This window comes from Gigantopelta aegis, chromosome 8 (genome assembly GCF_016097555.1).
Source record: "Gigantopelta aegis isolate Gae_Host chromosome 8, Gae_host_genome, whole genome shotgun sequence".
Classification (NCBI taxonomy): Eukaryota; Metazoa; Mollusca; class Gastropoda; order Neomphalida; family Peltospiridae; genus Gigantopelta; species Gigantopelta aegis.
In genome coordinates, this window is record NC_054706.1 from 41,836,273 (window position 1) to 41,862,840 (window position 26,568).

Genomic DNA, 26,568 nt, shown 5'->3' on the forward strand with positions numbered 1-26,568 from the left:
AAGTTGCTCATTGCATTTAATTGTTGACATTCTAAAAATAACTATTATTAATGAATCGATTTGCAGTCATGCTTGCTTAAAATTTGTGCCATATTACATGTATAAGGATCCAATTGTATCGGTGAAAATTACAAGTACACGTATCTTGGTCTGGGTGTGTTTATTTTGGTATCATTAGAAGCGCCGTGTTTAGTAGAATATCTATTAAAATCAGCTTTTGGGAATTTTTATCAGACATATTAGTATTTTAAAGGAAAATAAACCAAGGTTTATTGCGATAGACTACTTTCAACTGGGTGTTTACTTAATTAGTTACGTTATTGGTGGTTGTGTCTGCGACAGGGTGAGGATGACTACTCATGGAATCAAGCTTGATACGACTGGCTGGCTGCCCGTCTGCAGTCGTAACCACTAACAAAAGGAAAGAAGGTTTGCCACAGTACCATTGGTGGACTTTCACACCTGTGACAAAACGAGATATTGTCAAGCGTTTCGTAGTTGAATTCAGACCATGATAACGCTGTATATGCATTCACAGGAATGCAATTGTTTTATTATAAAAACAAATATATATATATATATATTATTGATTTTTTTTTACGGCAATGAATTAGGACACAAAACTGGTGCAGTGCCCTTTTATATATTGCTAGCTAGAACACTGTATTCATTCAAGTGGTTTTATAGTAAACGTAAACACGATAGATGCCATTATGTGAATGTGTGTCTTCATCCCCTGGGTAACATTCATTTGATAATCCAGACGTTATGATCCCCTGTTTCTCAAGGCAAATAATAGTTCTACTATGAGAGTAGTAGACAATGGGAGAACAGTTCTACTGACTGACCAGTACTGCTTCTAACTATAGGCACTGTTAATGGAGTTGATGCTAAACACATCTAAGTTTAGTCAATAATTATGAGTAATCATGAAAGTAATTGCTGATTACGATTACATTAGCAATGACATTCTCAACCAATGTAATCGATTACAATTACTGATTACGATTACCCCATCTCTGATACATGTATATATATATATATATTACCTAAGAATGTTTTTATTTAGATGGCCTTTAACGCACACGATCTGACCAGTTAAATGGGTGTCGGTGTCATTGATCAGGGTCTGAGATGTCTCTGGGTCCAGGGACATGCTCCCCAGGGCTGTAAACTGTTTTAATTGGATGGCTTTAAACATGATTTCTTAGCATCTGAATTGCAAAATTAGCAATTTTAAACCGTGATCAGTTGTTCCTTTGGAGTTTTATAACCGAATAATGTTTATTTTGAGGAGTTGAAACACGTTACTCTTAGATCTGAATAGCTAAATTTTGAATTTTAGCATTGACCACTGTCACTGGACACAGCTCTGAAACGGTTACTGCTCTGTTTCGCTTTTGCATAGTATTATTACAGAAGACTGGGCCTGTTGGGCTATTTTTCGTTCAAGCCAGTGCACCACGACTGGTATATCAAAGGCCGTAGTACATGCTATCCTGTCTAGGATGGTGCATATAAAAGATCCCTTGCTACTAATGGAAAAATGTAGTGGGTTTCGTTTCTAAAACTATATGTCAAAATTGCCAAATGTTTGACATCCAACAGCTGATGATCAAGAATCAATGTGCTCTAGTGGTGTTGTTAAACAAAACAAACTAACTTTTATTATATAAGAATGTTTTATTTATATGGACTTAACTGCACCATATGTCATCTGTTAAGTAGTTTTGGTTGTTAGTAAGACGTTTAGGAGAGGGTGTGAAGGCATGCTTCCCCAAGAACATTTTAAAATAGCTTAGCTTGAGAGAGAGAGAGAGAGAGAGAGAGAGAGAGAGAGAGAGAGAGAGAGAGAGAGAGAGAGAGAGAGAGAGAGAGAGAGAGAGAGAGAGAGAGAGAGAGAGAGAGAGAGAGAGAGAGGAGGGAGGGAGAGAGGGAGGGAGGGAGGGAGGGAGGGAGGGAGGGGGGGTCCCCATCTCTGGTATGACCAGTGGCTTGATTCACCTCAGCAGTGGGCTTTCATGGCATTTTTTCCACTGACAAGATAGCTCATACTTTGATGTACCAGTCACGGGGCACAAACTGGGATGGGGGGAAAACCCGTCTTTCATACCTCATGAGAGCAATGCAACTGAATTACACCCCGCTTTGAAACAGAAAGACACAGACAGACAGACACACAGAGACACAGACAGACAGACACACAGAGATACAGATAGAAATAAAAGTTTGTTTTCTTTAGTGACACCACTAGAGGACATTGATTTATTTATTGGTTATTGGATGGCAAACATTTGATAATTCTGATATATATTCTTAAAGGTAACCCGCTATATTTTTTATTAGTAACAAAGGATTATTTATATGCACTTTCCCACAGGCAGGACGAAAAATACATGGCAACTATTTCATAATCGGTACTTTTAAATTTGAATGAATATTAAATAAATTTTGGAAAGATACATTATATAAATGTAGCTGGGTACAAATACAACAAAATCAACACCTTCAAACTATAGATAACATTTAAGGCATTAATAAATTTGGGTACAAAAGTAAAATATGCTTAAATAAAAACATTTTTATTAAAAAAAATACCTTAAAACTCGTATAATTTTTACAGGTGATCTGTTGAATGAATAAGGAGACTTGAGATGGTCTAACATGAAATGGTCATAACAAAATACCACACATCTACTACATATATTAGTAACGTTTTACATTAAGCTACTAAGTCCTTTATACGTAACGTAATCAACTTAATAGATGACACCCTATTTTGCCATTTAAATTAAGAATTTTGCTAAATGACAAAAGTGAGAGATGTTTATGCGATTTATATAAATAGGAAACGTTTTAAACTATATCTTACTTTGCATATTTAGCATGGTTTCATAACAGAATTTTGTACCGAATCTTTACTGTGGTAACAAGTTTTTACATATGATCCATAATACTGATTCTAATGTCTGTAGCTTTTGTTATAATTTTCCAGAAACATGTATTTTTTAAGTGTGACCTAATTTATAATTGATAGAAAGAAGTAAAATAGGAATTGAAATAAACTGCAAAGATATTGGCATGTTTGACATGACTAATAAAAAAATAGAGGATGAGGTAGGATGAGGATTGTTTATGAGAATTCATAAATATAAAATCAGCTTCTAACAAGTGTACCAAATCAGTGGTTCAAGACTTCGGCTGTTTTGAAACGGATTCAAATTGGTGAAATAGTTTCAATCAGAGGTCAGAATCCCAGATCTAAATTGAACGCGTGCGTGCATGCGTGTGTCAGAATCCCAGATCTAAATTGAAACATGTACGTGCGTCAGAATCCCAGATCTAAATTGAAACACGTATGTGCGTGTGTGTGAGAATCCTAGATCTAAATTGAAACATGTATGTGCGTGTGTGTCAGAATCTCAGATCTAAATTGAAACACGTACGTGCGTGCGTGTGCCAGAATCCCAGATCTAAATTGAAACACGTACGTGCGCGTGTCAGAATCCCAAATCTAAATTGAAACACGTACATGCGTGTGTGTGTGTCAGAAACTGGATATGGTGTAGAGAACTAATGTGCATGTCAAATTAATGTTCAAGCACGCTTGTTATGAGCACAATTTCTGACATGCTTCAGAAACCGTATATACAAAGACAAGTACATGTAGTTGGGAGAGAATTTGGATAAAATAGTGGACTGTCTCGACATTAATAAATTAATTAAGTAAAAAATATAGTTTGTTCAAGTTGGTCCAAAATATTGTTTTTAAAATCATGTTATTTAATTATGCAGTTGTCAATAAAATTGAACATGTGTCCTGTAACACCCTAGTTGAAAAACCCATTTATACCATCACCTTATTACCGTAAGCAAAAGCTTGGCTAATGTGGGTTTCAAGCCTAACAATGTGGTCAGTGGTTTTATGCTTTTTATAAAAATTGATAATCAATTTACTGAATTCCAAATAATGGGTCAATCTGTAGTTTACCATTGCTTTGAGTTTTACAAACGTTAGAGATAAGGGTGATGGGTCTATAATTATTTGGGTTAAACTAAAGACTTAATTTTTTGTTTATCCCCCCCCCCCCCCCATTTATCTGAAATAATACCTTCTCTCCAAATTTGGTTCAAAGGATAAGAAAAACTTTCCAGTTTTAATAGGCATGAATTAAAAAACCAACTAAATTTGTTGGAGCCAATCAGTTCCTTTCATGAACTACATGATTATTCATTCATTCATACTTGTTTTTGTGCTTATATCTTATTAAAGTTCAAGCACGCTGTCCTGGACACACACCTCGGTTATGTGGGCTGTTAGTAGTGGTTAGTTGTTTGTTGTTAATGAAAGAGAAGTCAGTGTAGTGGTGTTATATCTACCCACTTCATCATTACAACCTGCTCTGGGTGGGAGCCGGTACAGGGATGTGAGCCTAGTATCTACTAGCCTCAAGTACATGATTAACATCTTGTGCTATCTTTATATACACAAGGGCCAGATGTAGCTCAGTGGTACAGCACTTGCCGGAGGTGTGATAGGCTGCAATATCAATCAACTCAGGATTTTTTCCCTTCCAAGCAAGTGCCCCATGACTGAAATTCAAAAGGCTGTGGTATGTACTATCCTGTTTATAGGAAAGGGCATATAAAAGATCCAATGTTTTACTGGTAGGAATAGCACATATTGTGGCCCATAAAAGGTGTTCAGTATAGCACACCTGTGAAATTTCTTCAACAAAAAATGATGTTTGTTCTTTAAAATATTATTAATTTATAATAAAACATACATTTTTGCTAGTAGTCTGGTATTGAAGTAGATATAATTAAATAGAATCTATTATACAATAAATTATTAAAACAATAATGAAATTGTGTGAAAATGCAAATGAGACTCGTAAAGGTATTATTTTACTATTTTAAAGTTGATATACCAGACCTTCACATCTGAGGAACGTGTCTGCACTTGTGAGCCCAACACACCTTAAATTGATCTCAGAAGTGTTTTTAGTGTCCACCTAAAATATAGTTACCACACATATACCATTCCAACTAGCCTGTGTTTCAATATCATTATACGGTTTCACTGTGTGATATTCAAAATGTCTTTTTATCAATATGTGCAAGCTTTACTCCAATTTTCCGCATGAAACACAAGTCACTCACCTAGAGGTTATGAGGAGACTGATTTATCACTCGCCTGATATTTCCAAACATGAAGAACTGGTATCCAGTTGTAAATACAAGTAGTTCATTTCAGCAGAATTAATATGACTTTAATATTTAAAGTTTGACTGTGCCAAAAATTATTACTGGTATGTTGAAAAAGTACGGGGACTGCAATATTTTCTCTGTTTATAATTACTTCAAATATAAGTTCATGTTGTTAATGGTAGACATGTGAACACTTATGGAACATCCCATCTAAAACTTTATCTCCCTCAAAGATCAGTCCAATTGACCAGCAATTCTTGAATTGTACATTTCATCACAGCAAAATTAGCTTGCCGGATAAAAGGAAATTTACTGTGGAAAACTACCAGGATGTACAGTAAAAACATGGTGTTTTGATCAGTTGATCCACAAACTGCTACTGGTCGAACATATTCTTTGTCAAATGAAAACACAGAGAATGCAACAAAGGCACTTTGTAAATTACACAGTAATTATTAAAATAAAGGTAACTTCTTTCTAATATGTTGAAGAGAACATCAGATTTATGGATAACTGATCTCGAATACATGTAGGTTAGCATTCAAGATAAAGTACAAATACCAGTGTCTGATAATTAGTATGTGTGAAGTGATAAACATTGCACACACACACCCACAATGGAATGTAACTTTGGATGTTATGGATTGCCCAGCTTGAAATTTTAAAGCAATCTTCTGCAATATATGAGGTATATCTAGTAGAGTTTTGAAAAAATTGGTAACAATATACTTTAGGGGGGTCACAGTCAAAGGTCATGTTGAATTATAACTTTCCGGGGGTTGATTTTTTGAGGTTTGGTGAATATTAATATTTATTTCACTATTAAAGACCTTTAAAAAAACATTTGAATTTTTTTTTTAACCTATAATAGTAAAAACGTTAGAGCCTTTTTAAAATGAGTTCAAAGTTCAACAACCTGTATCTCAAATTTTAATAAGAGTGAGAAGTCTAAAGTTTTGGTTCAGATATTTCTCATGGACTACTATAAGTGTACCAAATTTCATTGAAATCCAAGATTGATTTGACATAGAATGCCACTATAATAACATTTTTGAAGCCCCACCTTCATAGGTATGAATAATGTAAGAACTTAATTTTCTCTAATTTGACCCTTAATGACATTAAATGACCTCAAATTAACCTTTAAAGGTCAACATTGTGTGTGTCCCTATCCTCACCACAAACCTTACCCTATAGAGACAACATTAGGCATGGGTATCCATTTATAAAAACTATGACATCCAAACTATTTTCAAAGGCTATTTGCTATAGCATGTCTGGAAGTAGACGTTTTTTTTAAATGGGTAAAATTTTCTCTTTTGGGCCACACCCATTAGGTCCCTGAAGTGTTACTTTTCTGTTGCTTTCATGTACCATAATATATTCAATAAAAGAATTGAATACATGCTTCAGACACAAAATTCACACTAAATACAAAATAACACTTAAAAAACAAACAAATACAATACACAGTCAAACCATACTATCACAAAAGTAACAAATTTATTAGACTTATTATTTTCTCAAGGTCACAATTCTGAATGCTGTATTGCTTTATCCACTATTTTTTTAAGATCTGTATGAAGTTTCTTCACCTGAAAAAAAGAAGAAGAAAGTCACAAAAACATAATTTTAACAACTATAAAAACAAGTGTTGGCTATCACGCATAGCTACCACTTTATACAATCTTGTAGCCCATATTAATGATATTTTCAGCAAAAACACTATGAAATGTGTCTGAATAGTACTCTTTCAAAATGATGTTATGCACAAAGTGACAATGCAAGAGTCAGAATGTGTGTATTGTAAAAAATATTAGTGTCTCTTTTAAAAATATTTACATATCTTTATAACATGAAATTTATCCGACCAACCTCTTTCTTACATGTATATAATATTATATGGTAATATTACATACACATTTCTTGTTGAATAATAAAAGTAAATTAGGTTAAACCCGTGATTGGTTCACAACTGTATTATGTAAGTTATATGTACTGAGTTTTAAATGGAGGCAAGTTTTGCAGAGCTAAGATTTTAGAAGCCATTAATTTAAGATGTATCCATTACATAGGGTAAATTGATTGTGAGTTGGACAACTTTGAAGCTGTATTTTGGGCATTTTATACTATTAAAAATGTCTAAGAATTACATGTGTTTTTGACCAAAGTTAGATTTTAATCCAGATTTTGAAATACTGGATCAGACTATTCCACCATATACAGGTGGTTTAGTTCCTGGTTTCATCCTCATGGACATCAATGCATGGTCACTAGAGGTAAGGGTCGCAATACCTATTTTTTCATATCAATCATCAATAATTAAACTGCATGTTTAGGGCAAGTTTATAAAACATGATAACCTTACAGGGATGTGATTTTGCATCTTTTTATCCGATTTCAACTTTCTTTTGCGTAAAATAATTTTCACAAAATGGACTGGATTTGATTGGAAATGTTAAAAAATTACCTTTATGTAGGCATTGTAGAGAGATTTCAGCTTTTAAGAGATATTTTCAGCTTTTATTTTAAAATAGGTATCACATCACTGTCTTACTGAAAATTTAAGACATGACACAAACTGTATTACAGGATAGTTTTATTGTCACCTGACAATAAAATGAAATTAAAATGTTTCAAAATACAAATGAATGTAACATGTTTGTTCAATGCAGTTCAATGGAATTTCAGGTTTTTCTTGAGGAAAATCAACTTGTTAACATGTTTAGGTTTTTGTGCAGACCGCTGGGCAGTTACAACATCCCCTACTGTAGTGAAAACCCTTTCAGATGGTACAGACGCAGAGGGAACACACGGATAGTTTTTGGCAACTGTAGCAAGCATAGGAAAGTACACTGAATTTGTCTTCCACCATAGTAAAGGACAGCTTAGTAAATTTCATAAACAAAAAATAAACCTATGGTGCATCGAGGACTATTAATAGACACCTAAAATCCTGGGGAATTGAAGCAACTGAAAGTTAAAATTACATTTTCATTCCTCTACTGATGTAAGTTTGTAAGTTCATAAATTTCTGCTTCAACTTTTTTACAAAAAATTATTAAAACATGAATGTAGTGTATTGTATCGTGATACAGCTGTCCTGAATCGATGTATCATATCGTGGCCCTCTTATCGCGATACAATACTGTATCGCCATATCGTTACAGCTTTAATGGCCACAACATGGTAGGATCCTTAATGACTATCATCAACAAACAAAGCATAGTGCGAATGAGTGGCCACCTTGGTTCAATGTAATGTGTGCAGAACATGCTACAAGGTGGCCATTCAAACCGGTATGTTCAGACTCTGCAGGAGTTGCTCTTTTTGAGGAATGAAATATGATATTCTCTCATCCTCAGGTATATGGGACAGAGCTACCCCATAAAAGAAAGCTATGTAAGAAATTTCTATCTTACATGGGATATCATGCGCTTGCATTTAACAAGATGTTGTTGGTAATATATGACGTCATATTAATGTGAGATGGTGACGTGAGGTCATTAGACACAGTTTTAAATTAATATTTTGTTATTAAAACCTTCATTTTAAAAGATATCTAATTACTTTAACATGAAACAAACATGGCAAATATGATAGTGTAGTTTATTTATGATAAAATGGTCAAATAAAAGTTACTTGTTCAGCTATCTTTGTCTGTTAGTGTAAAATAATGGTTTATTTACCGAATGAATGAGAGAAAAAGATTCCATCATATGTGGTCATGTGGGATAGAAAGAGTACACCCTCGGCAAGCCTTGTCCCAGGTCAAAATTTTCACCACCTCGAGTGTACTTTTTCTATCCCACATGATGGAGTCTTATATTCCATGTAGTTCAAATACTGATTAGAAGTGTAAGAAATTACAGGGTATATATATTCAAAACTTTGCTAAGTTTAATTTCAGAATGTGTAATGTTTAACCATGAAACCAATGGGCAGTTTGCATAAAGCACAAGCACATACATATTACTGAATTACTGATTGTCATTTATTTTCTTGAACTGAAATCCAGGGCTTCTAGAAGTAAAAAAAATCCACTAACCGTGGGACCGGTGAATTTTAAAATTCACTATTGCCATGATTAAATATCCAGAAACCTACTTTTGTATGTATATCAAGGGTTCCAGAATCTAAAAAAAAAAATCACTTCCCATACTAACCAGTGGATTAAAACATTCATTGGTCATGCTTAAAAATTCACTTTCTAAATTTGAATCACTGATAAAAATATTAAATAGAGGATTCGTCACGAGTATTTTTAATATGTAAAATATCAACCGAGTCTATGTTAATCAGTATTTGTTGAGGCTCTGCTGAGACAAATACCGATTAACTAGACGAGGTTGATATTTTACATATTGAAAAACATGAGTATAGTGAATTCTATTTATCCTATAACACTTCTAAAATAACATTTTAATTAATTTTTTAGTAAATCACAGTACTAAAGTCGCCGCCATCGATAATATGATATCACAATTAGTACAGATTAGTTTGATGTCAAATCTTTGAAAATGTTACAATTAGGTACACGGGTCTTGTTGGCTTGTCACTTTACACAACAGATGGGAGGATTAGTCAGTGGCTACTTTTATTAGTTGGTCTAGAAAAATATGCTTTATCAGTTTAAAATAATGTTATCTTGTACAACATTTAACAGCATTAAACTATAAATTAATAATTAAAGTCACCCCAGCACAAACAAATAATTGTCTATTGGAACGAAACAAAGGTAATGAATGAAATTAAACATTGAACAAATGCTAGCTTTGTTAAGTACTTATAAATTGGTATCTGAAAAAGCACTTGCCTTCCCCACCAACCTTCTCCTCCCCCCTACCCGAGAAAAAAAAAAGAGAAAAAAAGAAGAAGAAATATGTGAGCAAAAATTGTATGACAGTTGAAAAGGCTTATAGTATAATACTCCCACCCACAAACTAGAAATAAAATGAGAAATAAAATGGAAACCAATTTTTTTTAATGTAGGTACATTGTTTTTAAATTTGAGTTATTTCATCTTATAATGCACTTGAAAATAAATTCTTGCAAGTTTTGCTTTTTATATTATAAATAATAATTTTTTTAAATAATAAATATATAAAAAAACAAAAAAATTTGTTTGAAGTTTGCACAAATATATGATTATGTGCAACCTTAAAAGACTGGTCATAGTTTGCATGATTGTGCCTGCACTGTGTTAGAGTAACAACTGTTTTGAAGCCAGTGATTACAGGAAAATGTGGTGGCAAACTCTCATGGGAACGTTTTGTTTACTTGGACTTAGGAACATTCCCGAGTTTGCTACATTGTAAGATGTTTCTGACTAATAAAATATGTCTACGATTAAACTTACATATTAAATATATTTTCTTTTTTAAAATATCAGTGTCTGTATATTCAATGTGTTTCTGGTCGTCTTAATATTTGTAAGAAACCCAAACTGGATTTTGTCTTGAAATAATTTCGTATGTACGAAAAAATAGTTTTTAGGAAATAAAATGAAATTTAACCTAGTACAAATATTAGAACGATCAGAAACACGTTTAATATACAGCCACTAATATTTTATGCAGAAAAATATATTTGATATGTAATTACAGTCATAAAAAAGTCTCTGTTAATCGATAACATCTTAAAAATTGCAGCAAACTCAGGAATGTCCCTTTAATAAAATTACATCAGTAGGTATATTCATTTTAGGGATGTGGGCACAGATTACTAGTGACCATATATTCATGAGTGAACTGTTGCGTATGAAAGGAAATCAAAAGAATTGACTAGTAGATCCTTTTTAAAAAATTTGTGCATTTCGACTAATTGAAAGTAGCCACGCATGCAGGATGTATTTTGTTTAGGCTATTTCATTAAATGTCTTGCCATATTAACAAATAACATTGCACTTCTTTCATGTTTTACACGTTAATAAAGCAGTAAATGATTAATCCTCACATATAAATTTTATTTCTGTCACCTTAATTGATTTAAACATAGAAACTGCGGAAATATGTGCAGTTTCATTTACAAAATCTATGTGAAAAATGTCAAAAACTAAAAAAGGTAAATCGACAATGTATTACGCTCTAAAGAGTAGATTACAACAGTAAAAATAAAAATTCTTGACTTACACTTATTTTCGTATTTTAAAAATAAAAAAACTGTCTGAAAAGGGCAGGATTTAACATTAAAAATCCCAATTCCCCCGGAAGTAATTCAATATTATGACACTTTTAGATAGGCAGTAGAAATTAAATCTAGAATTTCATGAGTTTTTACTCGTAAATTTCATAGAAACTGACATACAGTACGAAATTTATGACAGAGGCCAATACACATCATTTTTTAATACAACCAATCCCCCCCTGACGGACCTAACTATCTTCCAAATTTCACTTATATGGGCCCAGAAAGTTTTTTTTACAAAAGGGCCAACCTTTGCAATTAAGGCCAATACACACAACCAATGACATCATTTTTTTAATACAATCAACCCGCCTGAAGTACCCAACAGCTAAATCAGCACAGAACCATTCTTACAAGATAACACAACAGAGGTGACATAAAAATAAAATAAATAATAAAAATAATCCCACCAAAAACGATAGGTTCCCCAGCCTTGGCTTGCGGAAACTAATAATAATCCCAGCTAAAACAATAGGTTCCCCAGCCTTGGCTTGCGGAAACTAATAATAATCCCAGCTAAAACAATAGGTTCCCCAGCCTTGGCTTGCAGAAACTAATAATAATCCCAGCTAAAACAATAGGTTCCCCAGCCTTGGCTTGCGGAAACTAATAATAATCCCAGCTAAAACAATAGGTTCCCCAGCCTTGGCTTGCAGAAACTAATAATAATCCCACCAAAAACAATCCGAAAAGGCTTGGAAACTTAATAAATATAACCGCATGCGGAAATGACGGATTTCTAAGCTATAATAGCTGTACATTGTTCAGACATATTTATATGTTAATTAGTTATAGCAATAATTACCCACCCACCAACATACACGCACACACTGTCACCTATTACTCATAGTTGTATGTTAGTTAATTACAGCAATACTCCCCCACTCCAAACCACACACACACACTATTACCTAACCAAGTACCAAATTTCAGCCAAATCAGCCCAGAACTTCATTTACAAATAACAATACTTTTTTTTTTTAAACCACAGGTAACTGCTCCTTTAAGACTAGTTACAGCTGTTGATGACTGACCTCTTATTATTGCCCAGTTCAACAGCCCTTGGCCATACCATTGAAGTAATCACATATCCAAAATGTATTGTGGTTAGGCTATTTCATTAAATGTCTTCCCATATTAACAAATAACATTGCACTTCTTTCATGTTTTACACGTTAACAGTTAATAAAGCAGTAAATGAAAAATCCTAACATATAAATTTTATTTCTGTCTACTTCATAGATTTAAAGATACAAACTGTGCAAATATGTGCAGTTTTCATTTACAAAATCTATCTGAAAAATTTCACAAATTAAAAAATGTAAATCGACAGTTTATTACGCTCTAAAGAAAGAAAGAAATATTTTATTTAATGACGCACTCAACACATTTTAGTTACGGTTATATGGCGTCAGGATCACACAGATTTTGAGAGGAAACCCGCTGTCGCCACTACATGGGCTACTCTTTCTGATTAGCAGCAAGGGATCTTTTATTTGCGCTTCCCACAGGCAGGATAGCACAAACCATGACCTTTGTTGAACCAGTTATGGATCACTGGTCGGTGCAAGTGGTTTACACCTACCCATTTAGCCTTGTGGAGCACTCACTCAGGGTTTGGAGTCGGTATCTGGATTAAAAATCCCATGCCTCAACTGGGATCCGAACCAACCTGTAGACCGATGGCCTAATCATGACGCCACCGAGGCCGGTACACTCTAAAGAGTAGATTACAACAGTGAAAGCAATATTGTTGTAACTTTGGGTTTTAAAAATGAAAAAACCCCTGCTTGAAACGGGACAAACAATAGGTTCCCAAGCCAAGGCCGAGAACCTATAAAAAATAAAAACATGATTTGCTGGTTTGAAGGCAAACATTTAACCCAATACACTTATTTTTGCTTGAAATGTAAGCGAAATAAAAAACAAATCGTGAGGAAAGGCCTGGTGTGTGCATGTTTAAGAAGTCATAATAGGCACTTTTGGGGCTTTTGAGATGGAAACAATGTGAGAACCAACTTTGCCAATGTCAGATAGTGCACTGACAATTTATAAATGTTTAATTTGTTCTAATTTAGTATATATTCATTGAAAGAAATTGTTAAAATGATTTATAAGTTTAAGAACAAATAAATATTCCCATTGTTAGCAATTTAACAATCAATGAACAAACCTTAAGTGCATAATGTTTTTCTTTTTCTTCCAACTCTAGATGCTTATCTTCAAGCTCTCGGTCCTTGCCTACATCTTTCAACGACTGCTTTGAGTAATAAACCTGTTCTTTGATATATTCGTATTTTGTAATTCTGTGTTCAAAATGTTTCAACTCCATCTAGAAGTAAAAATAACAAATGTGAACTTTATAAACATGGTACAAACTTTACAAAATTATCAATGTCACAACTGTAAACAAGTAGCAGGAACAGAAAATAAAATAATGTATAAATTTACAACTAACAATTGAAATTGTTATAGTCCATTTCAATAATAAAAAAAAGAATTCCACGAAATTAAATGTCCCACATGCCATAAACTAAGTACAAAAATTTAATTAATTAATTTTTAATTCTTTTGACATGCAATGCGATAACAACTACTAAACATGTTTCATCGATCTAAGACTCACAGTTTGTGTTAAATGGACCCAAATGCAAAACTTTAATGTTCAGCTAAATGCAAAAGTATATTAATTTTTTCTTTTTTTTCCGCATGCATTGTGATGAACATCTATAGGAACAACTATAAACCCAGTTTCAATGATGTAGGACTTATTGTTTGTGAGAAATGATCGAAACACAAAACTTTAATGTTGAGCAAAAAAGCAAATGTAATTAGTTTCATATGCTTTGTGATGAACATCCATAGGTTCAACTATAAACCAAGTTTCACTGATCTAGGACTTATACTTTATAATGTTAAACTTTAATGCAAAAGTTGACACCATTGCCTCTGCTGTTAAAATAATACCTATATCTCACCTTTTTACTTTGTGAGACAAAAAGGGACCAGATGAATTGGCATATAACTCTATAATGAATAACGTTAAAATTCATATCAAAACATCTTATATTTTAAACCAATACCAACTTGCAAAACTTTTTTTTGTTTAAAATCTGTCAAAATCTAAGTTTCTTTACAAATGACCATCAAACTACAGGTTGAACCTCTAATTTTGATACAGGGATAAAGGCAGCTGATGGAACAGCCATGGTGAAACACCTCAATTCTGCCTTAAGTCTCTGTGTACTGTATCATCTATTACTTCTGGCAAAACTGCATACTTGGCCGTTTCAGCATTTTGTCTTCACCCCTGTATTAAAAATGAGCTTTAATTTATACAATTTGATGATAATTTGTTAAGAAACGTCTTTATTTCTATAAATGTTTTTTGCAAAACATGTTATGAGTTGAAAATAATATGTTTGCATATTAATTTTACCTTTAAATAGTATATAGCAAGGCAATTCATCAGTTCTTTTGTTCTGTAAACGGAGTAAAGGGGAGGAGCTCACTTTCTCTCATCCTCAGGTATATGGGACAGAGCTATCCCATGAAAGAAAGCTATGTAAGAAATTTCTATCCCACATGGGATATCACATGCTTGTGTTTAATATGATGTTGTTTGTAATGTGACATCATATTAAAGCGAGATGTTGAAGTGAAGTCATCAGACAATTTTAAATCAATATTTTGTTATTACAACCTACATTATAATAGCTATCTTGTTAACTTGTGTGGTGTTAAATTATATTTAACACATGAAACAAACATGGCAAATACGATAATGTAGTTTATTTATGATAAAATGGTCAAATAAAAGTTACTTTTTCAGGCATCTTTATCTGTTCGTGTACAACAATAGTTTATTTACTGAATGGATGAGAAAAAATTCTTCCATCATGTGGTCATGTGGGATAGAAAAAGTACACCTCAGGTGGTGGAACTTTCGACATGGAATGAGGCTTATATTCTTCACCTCAGATTTATAATAGAAAAGCTCATTTAACATGTCCCAGTAAGTGTGTGAGAGGATCTATACAATTCAAGCCTTAAACAGGGAGCATGCCCTGGTCCAGCAGCTTGTGCATCGATTTTGACCTGTAATGCTTCAACCTTTCTAATTCTTTAAAACTTCCTGCGTACGATGTGTACCAGAACTAATGTCTCACTGCTCAGATGCCCTATGACATTTTGAGTTCAAATCAGGTTATTTGGCTATATACCAGTTAGGAATGGATTTTTGGTATCAAACCCTGTATTTTGGGTATCAATGGACATGGAAATAATATTTTAAAGATGATTTGGTGAACATTTTACCCAGTTTAAAAAACTTGGAGTAGACGAAGTGTTTTCTCTTTTAAGAATACTTCACCTGACCTAAAACAAATGCATATTCCCCTAAGAAATATTAGACTGGTATGAACATTCTTACAGCCAATGGGATGGCCTAAAAATCTTCCAATGAGTATACTCTGCTTCCTGTTCCAGTCACGTGACTGGAACTTCCTTCATTCCCCTGAGTGGGAAAGCTGGGTGGGTATAAACCCTTGAGGTCAGGTGAAGTTTTCTTAAAAGAAAAAACACTCTAAGTTTTCTTCATTTCTTTTCTACTTCACCTGACCTCAAACAAATGCAGCATTCAACAGTAGGTGGCGGGTTTCATGCTCAGAGAATGTATTCGTCTTCTTTCCATGGAAGATTAGGCCATGGTTTGTGAGAACCAAGAACAGGCCATTCATTATTACAGGGTTCTCACAGAGTGGGTAGGCGTAGCCACCGAGGATGCTGGTGTTAGGTAACCAACCATACAACTGGAGTTAATAAAAACAACATAATGTGTACATCCATCATAACACTGAACTAAACAGCCCCAGGTTAGTAAAAGAAGTTTCTGTTAGTCCAACAGGGTGGAAACATGTTGCCGATGTGCTGTGCTAAAGGTAGTACTAAACCAAATAACTTCCGGCTGGGTCAAAGTTTGAGGTGCACCCAACTTTTGATAGAGAAGTGAACACCACAAGTCCTGTGATTGGTTATAAATGTGAGTGTGTTGGTTGTAAAAAATAGTAGTTTCATCTGGATAAAAAAAATATGCAATTTTATTTCATCTAGTACCAATGTGTCAAGTAGCCTTGTGCTTGAAACATGTATGGGATACCTGTAAAAAAAAGTACTCGAATTTTGTGCGGAACTAGGGTAGTCATAGACGCTACCTGTGATCTCAGAAACAAGCAGCTTGACCCCCAATTTTTTCTGATTCACTTTAAGTGTGAGGGGTGGTAGTATTTATATCCATGGCATTTATGTTGATTGATAAGCTGCAGGTAGGAGTTTTAGCCACATATGTTACTATTGTCGTCTATGGGATTTGCTTTGGTAGTATACACCCTAAAAGGCTAATGTTATCCTAACAAAAGTCCTGTCAGAAGAGCTGGAGTCAGCTTCCGACCATGGCAATTTTGACTGGTGTTGGACACACTGAAAGCGTAAGGATGCAATCGTTTATCAGAGTCAAGTCAAGTGGCAGGCGAAGGTCCAAAGAGTGACAGCAATCCATGATTAGCAGGCTGCAGTCATCGTCTAAACAGTTTCCCTGTAAGTCAACCACAAGGCCCAAAAGGCTTGAGATGATTGTTGAATCGGAAAAAGGGCTATCGCTTGCAAGTTGATGATTTTCATGTTTTAGGCTGATTAGGAGACCTGAATGGGACCCTTCCGCTTCAGTGCTTCCTGAGTTGGAATAAACTGTAGGGCTTTGACCGTTGCTGATGACTGTTGTGCTTTGTCACTATCTGCTACCACCTCGAATACCTTGCCGGCAAACAGGTCGTTAGCCAACCAAGGCTGCGCCAACAAATCTCGCTTGTGACTGGAATCCACATTGGAATGCTTCAGGAGCATCAATCGATGTTGCTGGGTCATCAGAGCCAACATATGGTTGAAGTCATGTATGGCAACATGTTTGCTGATTACTGAAGCAACGCATAGTCCTTGATGTCCTTAATCTGCAAGGCCAGTGCTGCTAGGAATATGTCTAGGTAAGACAGGACAAACAGCATCAGTGGAATCCATCGACATAACTGTCTTCTCGGAGAAACTCCACAGTTGATGTATGTTTCCCCAGAGGGTTGATGTCGTGGTCATCATTGCTGGGAGTGACATCCTTGAAAGGCATGTTGAAGACAGCATAAGCTGAAAATGACTAGTGCGGAAAGGACACCGATGCCAGTGTGTCCCGGAAGATACTGTCCAGTTTCGTCGCCATACTGGAAATCAGCAAACCTGCCATGATAGACCATATCACATCATCATCAGGCATGGCATCAGTTGCAATCATGGGCACAGGACCCTTGTGACAAGGTGCCAGCTGTCTAGGCAAAGACAGACTAAAATCATAGACCACAGCTAAGCAGTCCCTCGTTGTCGTCCTGTTGGCCGCATGAGTATCTTCCACCAACATAATGTATGTTGAAACATCCTTGGAAAGTCCCGCAGTAGCCGAGCACAAGTTAAGGTCAAAGGAAGGCTGGTTGTCGATACTTCTTGATCAGTGTCGCTGCTCTGTCCGAACCACGGATGACCATGGAGAATGGCTGTGGTCTTGGAATGGTGGCTGGAGTGATGACTTGCACCCTGGCAACCCCTGTCTCTTGACGAGTGGGCAGACTGTTGAGCTGGAGTCGCTGCAGAAACCGTAGATGATGCTGATTTAGGCACCGTCATGGAAGCTGGCATGGGAGCCGTGGAAGACTCCAAGTGGATTGTCTCCACCAGTGCTGAAGTAATTATAGCAGATGCAGGAACAGGAGTGGGAGCCTTGCTAGCGGTTATGGCATCGAAGGTTTCTTTCATCATGGCCGGCAGGATATGTTTCAATATCTCAGCCACAGAGTCCGCGATGGAAGCCTGGAATGTAGACACGAGCGCAGCAGAGAAAGACTCAGACACCCATTCCGTCTTCTTGGCCCGAACGGCCACCACCTGGAGATAAGTATCAAACTCGACACCTCCTAACGGCAGCCAAAGTATACACGCACATCTGGAGGCCAAGTCACATGGAGTGCAATACCCAGGACAAAGTTTGTGCGGTCCCCCACCCCCCACTGCCATGAACTTCTTACATTTCAAGCACGCTCTAACCACTCGAGTAGTGCTAGTATCTGACATAGTTGTAACCAATATGTAATGATAAAGAACAACATAAGTCTGCACAAATTCTGGTAAATAGCGATCTCGCGACCAGTAACAAGAAACAGTGTCATCCAGAATAGGCCTATAGCGTAATGATGTTTGCTTATTTTAATAATTACGGTTATTAATTTTAATGGCATGTGTTCAACATGTCATTCTAACTTTGTAAAGTCTGAACCAAAGTAATAAAAACTGACTGACAATGTGTGTTAATTTCAATACACATGCTAGTTTAGGGCCAAACGACAAGTAGGTTTATCCCAAGCTGTCAGTGTTAATACAGGTCACACTTTTTAGTCAGCTGAGACCTCACGTGTCAAGAGACATCGTTGCGGACATTAAACAATAAGATTACATGCAAGTAAATCTTGATGTTAATTTGTGAAAAACAACAGTTGTTCGCATCAATGAATATTTAACTGCAGTTTCATTTATTTCCCTTGTCTTTGTTAATTTTGCACACATGGTCAAGAGCATGCATGCAAATCACAATCACGAGAAATGAACATGCAGTATTTATACAAATTGCAGTTAAAACATACACTAAATAAAATTTATTTACAATAATCATGACATTTGTGAGATAAAAAAAGAAAGAAGGAAAATCCTGATGGCTCAGATTAAACTGGAGTAAAAAGCAAAGATGTCCAAACCAAATCAGCGAAGGAGAAAGAGTTACAGTCACATGACCAGAACGGAACAGGAAGAAAGACTCATCGGTAGATTTTTAGGCCATCCCATTGGCTGTTGGGATGTTCGGACCAGACTAATATCCTCAGGGAAATATGCCATTGTTTGAGGTCAGGTAAAGTAGAAAAGAAAAGATAAATAAATGATTATTTCCTTTGTAAAAATGGAAACATGGGTCTTCGTTACACACTTGTTACACTACCAAGGAACCCTACTTTCCTCTAAAACTGCTTAAATGTTTGGCGTTTAAACATAAGTCCATACACATAAAATCTCAAGAATTGACCACAAGTTATCTCTTTTTTTGTCATTACTAGAATATCATATAAAACTTCCAATACCATATTCCAGGTAAGCCCATGCAAAACAAGGTTCATGGCTTGCTATGGCATAAAAAAACAACAATTTAACACCACCACCAGAGCACCTTGATTTATGAATCACTGGCTAATGGAGGTCAAACATTTGGCAATTGCGACACATATTCTCAAAGATTATGACTGCTAAACATTATCTTGTTCTAGGTGTAGATTATTTTTCAAGAATTAACAGCTGTGAAACAATACAATTTGAACTTTTTATGATTTCAGGTCAGGGATTCAAACCCACTATGACAGAACATATTCAATGTAAACAAGTACAACGCATTAGTCGATGAGGCCAGACATATGCATCATCAAATTAACATGTAATTTAAGCCTTATAAACCTGATTCTAGTGATAGTAATGTATTCTGGTGGAACACAGTGAAGATTGTCAGAAACAAAATTTTAAATTAGAGATTACACGTTTAGCATGTGCATCACGTTTAATGCCGGCCATCCACTGCCAAGGATTTTCTGACCAAATCTTTCAGGTTAGGTCCAAAAGCATCCTATCATTTTGGGTTATTAGTAGTATTTTTGTGATTTTAACCAATATTTTCATTAAAAAAGATCAAATAGAATTTAATTTAGCAGTCATAAAAATTTTTTAATGAATAACGGACAAGTTATGTGGTCAGTGTGTGTTTTGAATAGATGGTTTTAAATACTTGCGGGATGTCACTTGAATTTTGTAAATCTATATAAAAAAAACGTGGGAAACATTGTCTTTACCAGAATATTTCAAAATTTATTGATTTGTCAATCAAGGTCTGGCAGACTAGTAGAAATTTTGTCGGGCTGGTAAATTTTTGTTGGTTTTGGTTCAGTGGGCTGGTGAAAATATTTTCCATTTCAGCACTCCTACTACCCAGTGTTCGAGATTCAAAATTTTGGGCAGTATCCCAGTTGGATTCTAACATTTCAAAATCTGGTATCCCACCTGAGAATTGAGTATCCCACTTAAACGAAATTCATAAATAACATCATAACAAACTTGGACGACACTGTTCTCGTTCCCAGTCTATTTCTACGCCGCAATAGAAATCGTGAAATTCGCAATCAAACAGAATCGGCAAAAAGATTTACTGAATCTATTTTTTAATATGAATACTGACATAAATTAATATTTAGCAGTAATCTATAAGTGTTTCTGACATTACTAATGATAAACCTACCTGTATCAATTGTCTGCAGATGTGGAATCAATATCTCAAATAAAATTTGAATGGAGGAAACATCCAACAAAAACAATAGCGACTTGGCAGTTCCCAATTCTCCAGAGTAGCATTAGACTGGGTACGAGTTGGGGGAGATACTGTTACGGCATAGCATTAGACTGGGTACGAGCTCAAAAATACTGTTACTTAACTTACTTAACCAGTAAACGATGACTTTAATTGTTTCAGTGAAAAATAACAACGCAGAATTTAAAAAATCCCAACATTATATGGTATCCTGGTGGGATACTGGGTTCTTGAAGTCTGGTATCCAAAATTAAATTCTGGTATCTCCAGGATATCAGGATACCGTTAATCTTAAACACTGGGTACTACCCCAATTAAAAATTCTTGGACCTGACTAAAATCAATCATCTTTATCAGCACTCTTACTCTAAATGATTCCAAGTCTTTTTCACTCATATTTGCTTTCTGAGCAAGTGCCCACAGCTGATAGACCCGAGGGTCTTGGAATTCTAAATCCTTCTTGACGGTCAGGCTCTCCAACTTTAAGTAGCCATCTCGGATTTTCTTGTGAACATCTTTCATGTCAGCATGTTTCTCCTTCAGTGACTTGGGGTCCATTTCAGTTTTCTTGAAGCGTTCTATAGAGTTGTCTGATGTATCTGAAAAAAACACCATCATACTATTTCTTATAAAATAGAATAAACAAATTCAGTTAAATTTTGTATCTTCACCTAAAAGTATTAAATAATTTCAGCAATAGTATGATATAGTCACTGATCCTAGTTTCTGAGAAATATACCATTTCTATTTTGCATAAAATGAATTTAAGTAGTATATATAGAGTATATATAGTATGAGACACACCAGGGCCCCATTCCACAAGGGAATCGTAGCTAAGGTTAACTGTATTGACTTGGAGTGAGTTTTACAGCTGGCACATGTAAATTTTACAGCTGTTCCACAAAGGAATCGTAGCTAAGGTTAACTGTAGTGACTTGGGGCGAGTTTTACAGCTGGCACATGTAAATTTTACAGCTGTTCCACAAAGGAATCGTAGCTAAGGTTAACTGTAGTGACTTGGGGTGAGTTTTACAGCTGGCACATGTAAATTTTACAGCTGTTCCACAAAGCAACCTTATGGTAGTCATAATTGCTCCTTTAATGATTAAAATATTTTTTGCAAAGAAGTGCGAATTAGTTAAATAATAAATTTGTTACCGACTTTTCGGAACATCTTGAATGTATTCATTGGTATCGGACATCCATGAAGTAACTTTTTCAGTTTATTTGCTAAGTGATAATAATTGCCAAATGCATAAGACATGAGAGTTATCTCCCATATTTTTTTGTGAAGGTCGTGTGGCCTAGAATGTTAAATATTAAAACGTCATGTAATCGATTTTGGTGGAGGTAAATAAATCTGGTACATTGGTTGTTTTCTCAAAAAACTTTTTTGTCATATTATGTTCTAACTTTATATCAATGTTAACTGCAAAGGCTAAGTGACTTCATGATCCTTAACAGGGATTATTCCAGGGTTTGTATGGTACCAAACATCGGCACCTTCCCAAAAGCAAATGTCACAGAAAATTCCCAATTTCTTAGCTTTAAATTTCCAATTATTTACCAATCTCATATCAAAATCTAATCATCTAAAAATTAATCTATTTACCAATTTAATTTTATTTACTTCTAAGCAACACACTGTAGAAGTAAACCAGAAACCAGTAATGTACTGTACATCAAATTAGTTTCCATTGCTGATAATGTTATCATTTTGTAATGAAACTGATCTAAACAATGTATTGATCTTCTTGGGCAGTACATACAAAAAATGTAATTCCTTATATTTTATTTACCTGCAAAAAATTGAAGAGCACTTGGCATTTAAGATAATTAAATAATGTGAATATATATATATATATTTTTTTTAATGTGCTTTTTTTAATATGTAAAGACCCAGTTTTGCATTTTTTTCAATAGCACACTAAATAATATATATTAATTTATTTGGAATAGTCAGTGGTATTTGCACTTGTAAATAAACATATTACAAATAACATGTTAATAATTAGGAATAGTGATCATAAAGTGCATATTGAGGTGGTGGTCTGGGTTTTGTTTACATTCTTGTATTTTCGGTACAAATTTACAGAACATACAGAAGTAGGGTTAATAGATTTGTAACCACTAACTCCCAAACAGCTGTTACTATAAAACAGTGTAGGCGTATTAATACAAACCGTGACCTGTCTTTTAAGGTTGCATGTCACCATTTGTTTGCGAACCTTTTAAAGTTTAGTTTTTTTTCAAACATTACATAATTAAAATTGCAAGACTTGCAAACTTATTTTTCAAGTTCATTATATGATGAAATAACACAAATTTAACAAAAATGCATTTATATATTTAAAAATAAGAGTACCTGTGAGATACATGATACGCCCATCAGGAGTTTGATGGAAAACCATAGTTATTAATGAATATGTTACGGGTATGATTCAATTTGCTAAACAAGATTCATGTTCAGAATATAGACAAATCATTGGATTTATTTGTATCACAGTGACCTAGTAATTGTATGTGACACACCACCATCCCAAGTTGTTCCTACATGTGAGGTTTGATGATCCTGTCTGCATCTGTATGTGAGATATGGTCCGCACAAGGATGTACTGTTATGTGCAATAGACTAAAAAGTAGGTCACAGTGACCTAGTAATAGTATGCGACACACTGCCATCCCATGTTGTTCTTAGATGGCAGGTTTGATGGTCCTGTATGCATCTGTATGCAAGGGTACGTGGAAAAAAGTAAAAGGAAAAAAAGTTAAGGGAAAAAAGTCAAAGGAATAAATGTCAATGGAAAAGAAGTCATAAGATTTTGTATATTTTGTTTGTTTCCCCAGTAATCACAAATAAGTAAGGAAGTGCTAATAATAGAAAAATATTTTATTTGAAAAAGTACATAATTATATATACATGTACATATATATGACAGACATCATTATTATTGTATGTTTTGTTTTGCAATAAATGATTAAAGTTAGTCATTGTCGATCAGGCAAATGTTTTCATAGAACTATTTTCTTCCAACAAATATAGCAATGTTATCGGTTGAGATGGCAGAGTTTCCTAGTGGTCCGCAAATGATGTAAAGTTGGCAGAAGATGTCCGGTGCCGTTGAGAAATTCCCATCCATAAACCATGTTTCTGCTTCTGCTGACTCTTCACTCAGCAAATGGGGCCTCACTGTTGGACACATTATTGCTACAGTTAAGATTCAGTACAAATTTGTGTTGGGAAGTAGAACACCTGCTGTGCTTAATGAACACATATTTACACTTTTGTTACATTTTGTTATGTTTTAAAAAATATATACTCTGTCAAAAAAGAAACGCATAGGTGATAGGGAAAGAAGAAAAGTGTTCAATTTTACAAAATATTTTTTTTTTGTACAATGTTGCTGATTGACCATATTTGTTAATGTTCTTGAAAAGGGACAGCATGCCCAAATGCACCCTAAAACAAATTTAACAAATGTTGTGGCACGTTGTGCGACAATTGCAGGAAATCGGTGTGAAATGGTCAGATTTTGATGAATGCACGTGAAACTCAGGGGGAAAAGATTGGGGTAGTGATGGGTATTTAAAGCTGCAATGATCGCAATGATGCCTCATTTCCATTTTGATGTAGACAAGTTACAAGATGCCAAGACTAAGCCTGCCAAATCTAAATATTGCAATAGGCCGCCTCCAGTTAGGTGAATCGCAGTCAGCAGTCGCACACCACATGAATGTCCATCAGAGCACCATTTCATGTCTCTGGGACAGGTACCAGCAGTTTCAATCAGCTGAAGATCGGCCCAGAAGTGGAAGACCTTGCATAACTGCAGCACAAGATCACTATATCCGGGTTCTGCACTTTCGCCACCGAACTGCCACAGCAACGAACACTGCTGGATGCATACCTGATTTGAGAAAGGTGTCTGCACAAACCATTTGGAACCGACTTCGAGAAGCTGGTTAACGGGCTAGAAGACCGTATGTTGGCCCGTCCTGCGACGTCAACTTTGACATTTACGTGTTCACTGGTGCACGAATGTACAGGGGTGGAACTTGGGAAACTGGTGGCGAGTATGGTTCAGCGACGTGTCACATTTCCTTCTACAGTGACGTGATGGATGACGTGTTTACAGACGCCGCAGTGAACGTTTTGCCAACAACTGTGTAACCCAAGTTGACAGATTCGGTGGAGGGAGTGTCATGATGTGGAGAGCCATCTCACACACTGGCAGAAGTGAACTTGTGCTCATACAAGGCAACCTGACAGCTGTACGCTACCGGGATGAAATTCTTCGCCGTCACGTTTCCCATTTTGGATCGACAGAGAGAACTCTTTCAGCAGGACAATGCCAGGCCACATACGGCACATGTAACAATAGATTTCCTACAGAATGAGAACATTAATGTGCTGCAATGGCCATCAAGATCACCAGATCTCAACCCCATTGAACATCTATGGGACGAACTGGACAGACATATACGCCAGCATGACTCTCGGCAATTTTCGTGAAATTCACGAGCATGATCGCACTTCAGTTGTTGTTTTTGCCAATAAAAACACCAGAAGAGACATCAAGAGGTTACGAACAAGTTTCATACAAATAATGCGATACAAACAGGTATAACCAGAACAAAATGTTTGTTTATATAGTTTTTAACTGTTTTCATTAATCTTTGTTTTCACCCCGGAAAGGAAACTCCGCATTATCAAAAATACGAAAGTAAACAAAAATGGTTTGGGATGGATGGCAAAAATGACAACTTTCGGTCACGTGACACATTGGGAGATACTCTGTAAGGCCACAATAAAGTAATTAAATGGGTACGAACAGAGCTGGGAGGGTCTTATCAAATAAACAGCAAATAAAACACTAATAGATTACTTGAGAGTGGTATATAATGCCAGAAATTCTGCTTTTAATGTACTGCACCAAAGAAAGAGTGATCAGGAGAGGTGATAGATTATTTTGCCCTCACTGTAGGTCCAATAGTCAAAACAATGAACTGTATGTTCCATACTGATTTTTCACTTTTCCACAGTTGTCACCATTTAATTTTTTTTATGATATTTCAATATTCACTGTTTTATGAATTTTACTGTCTTTTTGGTCAGTTGGTTAAAAAAAGGATATTTTTTTTAAAGACAAAAGAAATGTAATAAAATGTTCAAGAAACAAAACATTTCTTTTAAGTGACCTCATAGAAAGCAACAGTGTGTGTACTCTCGACTTTACAATACTCTAACCGGACGCCATTTGTGTTAGGGGGTTGTGTGTTTGGAATGGTGTTTATTATATCAGCAGTGTTCAAATTGATTTTATTTTCATTTGACATTACGTACTATAAACATATTTATGTACAGTTAAGTGACATTTGTATTGTTGTCACTTTCAAAGTATGGTCAAGTCAAACCTTAGGGTCTCGAAATTACTGGTGCTCATAACAACAAAAAAAGGTTGAAACCATTTATAATTTTCAAAACCTTTATAATTATTAGGTACACTACATTGAACAGTCCACAATAAATACATTTATAGATTATTCCAGAACATTTTATGTTATTTTAAAACAGTGTTTATTTCACAAAGGCCTTTTGCAATTTTGTCGAACTCTTGACACGACATGACAGGTGTTGCTTGCAATGACACTTCTATAGAGACAGGACAATGATTGTAACC

At 35.2% G+C, this 26,568-nt stretch overlaps 1 protein-coding gene across 1 annotated transcript in view; it reads right to left on the reverse strand.

Annotated features, from left to right (window-relative positions):
• Positions 1-6,679: 6,679 nt before the first annotated feature.
• LOC121378875 (alpha-2-macroglobulin receptor-associated protein-like) overlaps positions 6,680-26,568 on the reverse strand; it is a 44,863-nt gene continuing 24,974 nt past the window's right edge. Inside the window, exons 5-7 of the mRNA XM_041507230.1 lie at positions 21,254-21,486; positions 13,571-13,729; positions 6,680-6,806 (exon numbers count right to left, since the gene is read on the reverse strand). Of these exons, the coding sequence (XP_041363164.1) occupies positions 6,741-6,806; positions 13,571-13,729; positions 21,254-21,486 (458 nt within the window). The 3' untranslated portion in view covers positions 6,680-6,740. The remainder of the gene's footprint in view (positions 6,807-13,570; positions 13,730-21,253; positions 21,487-26,568) is intronic.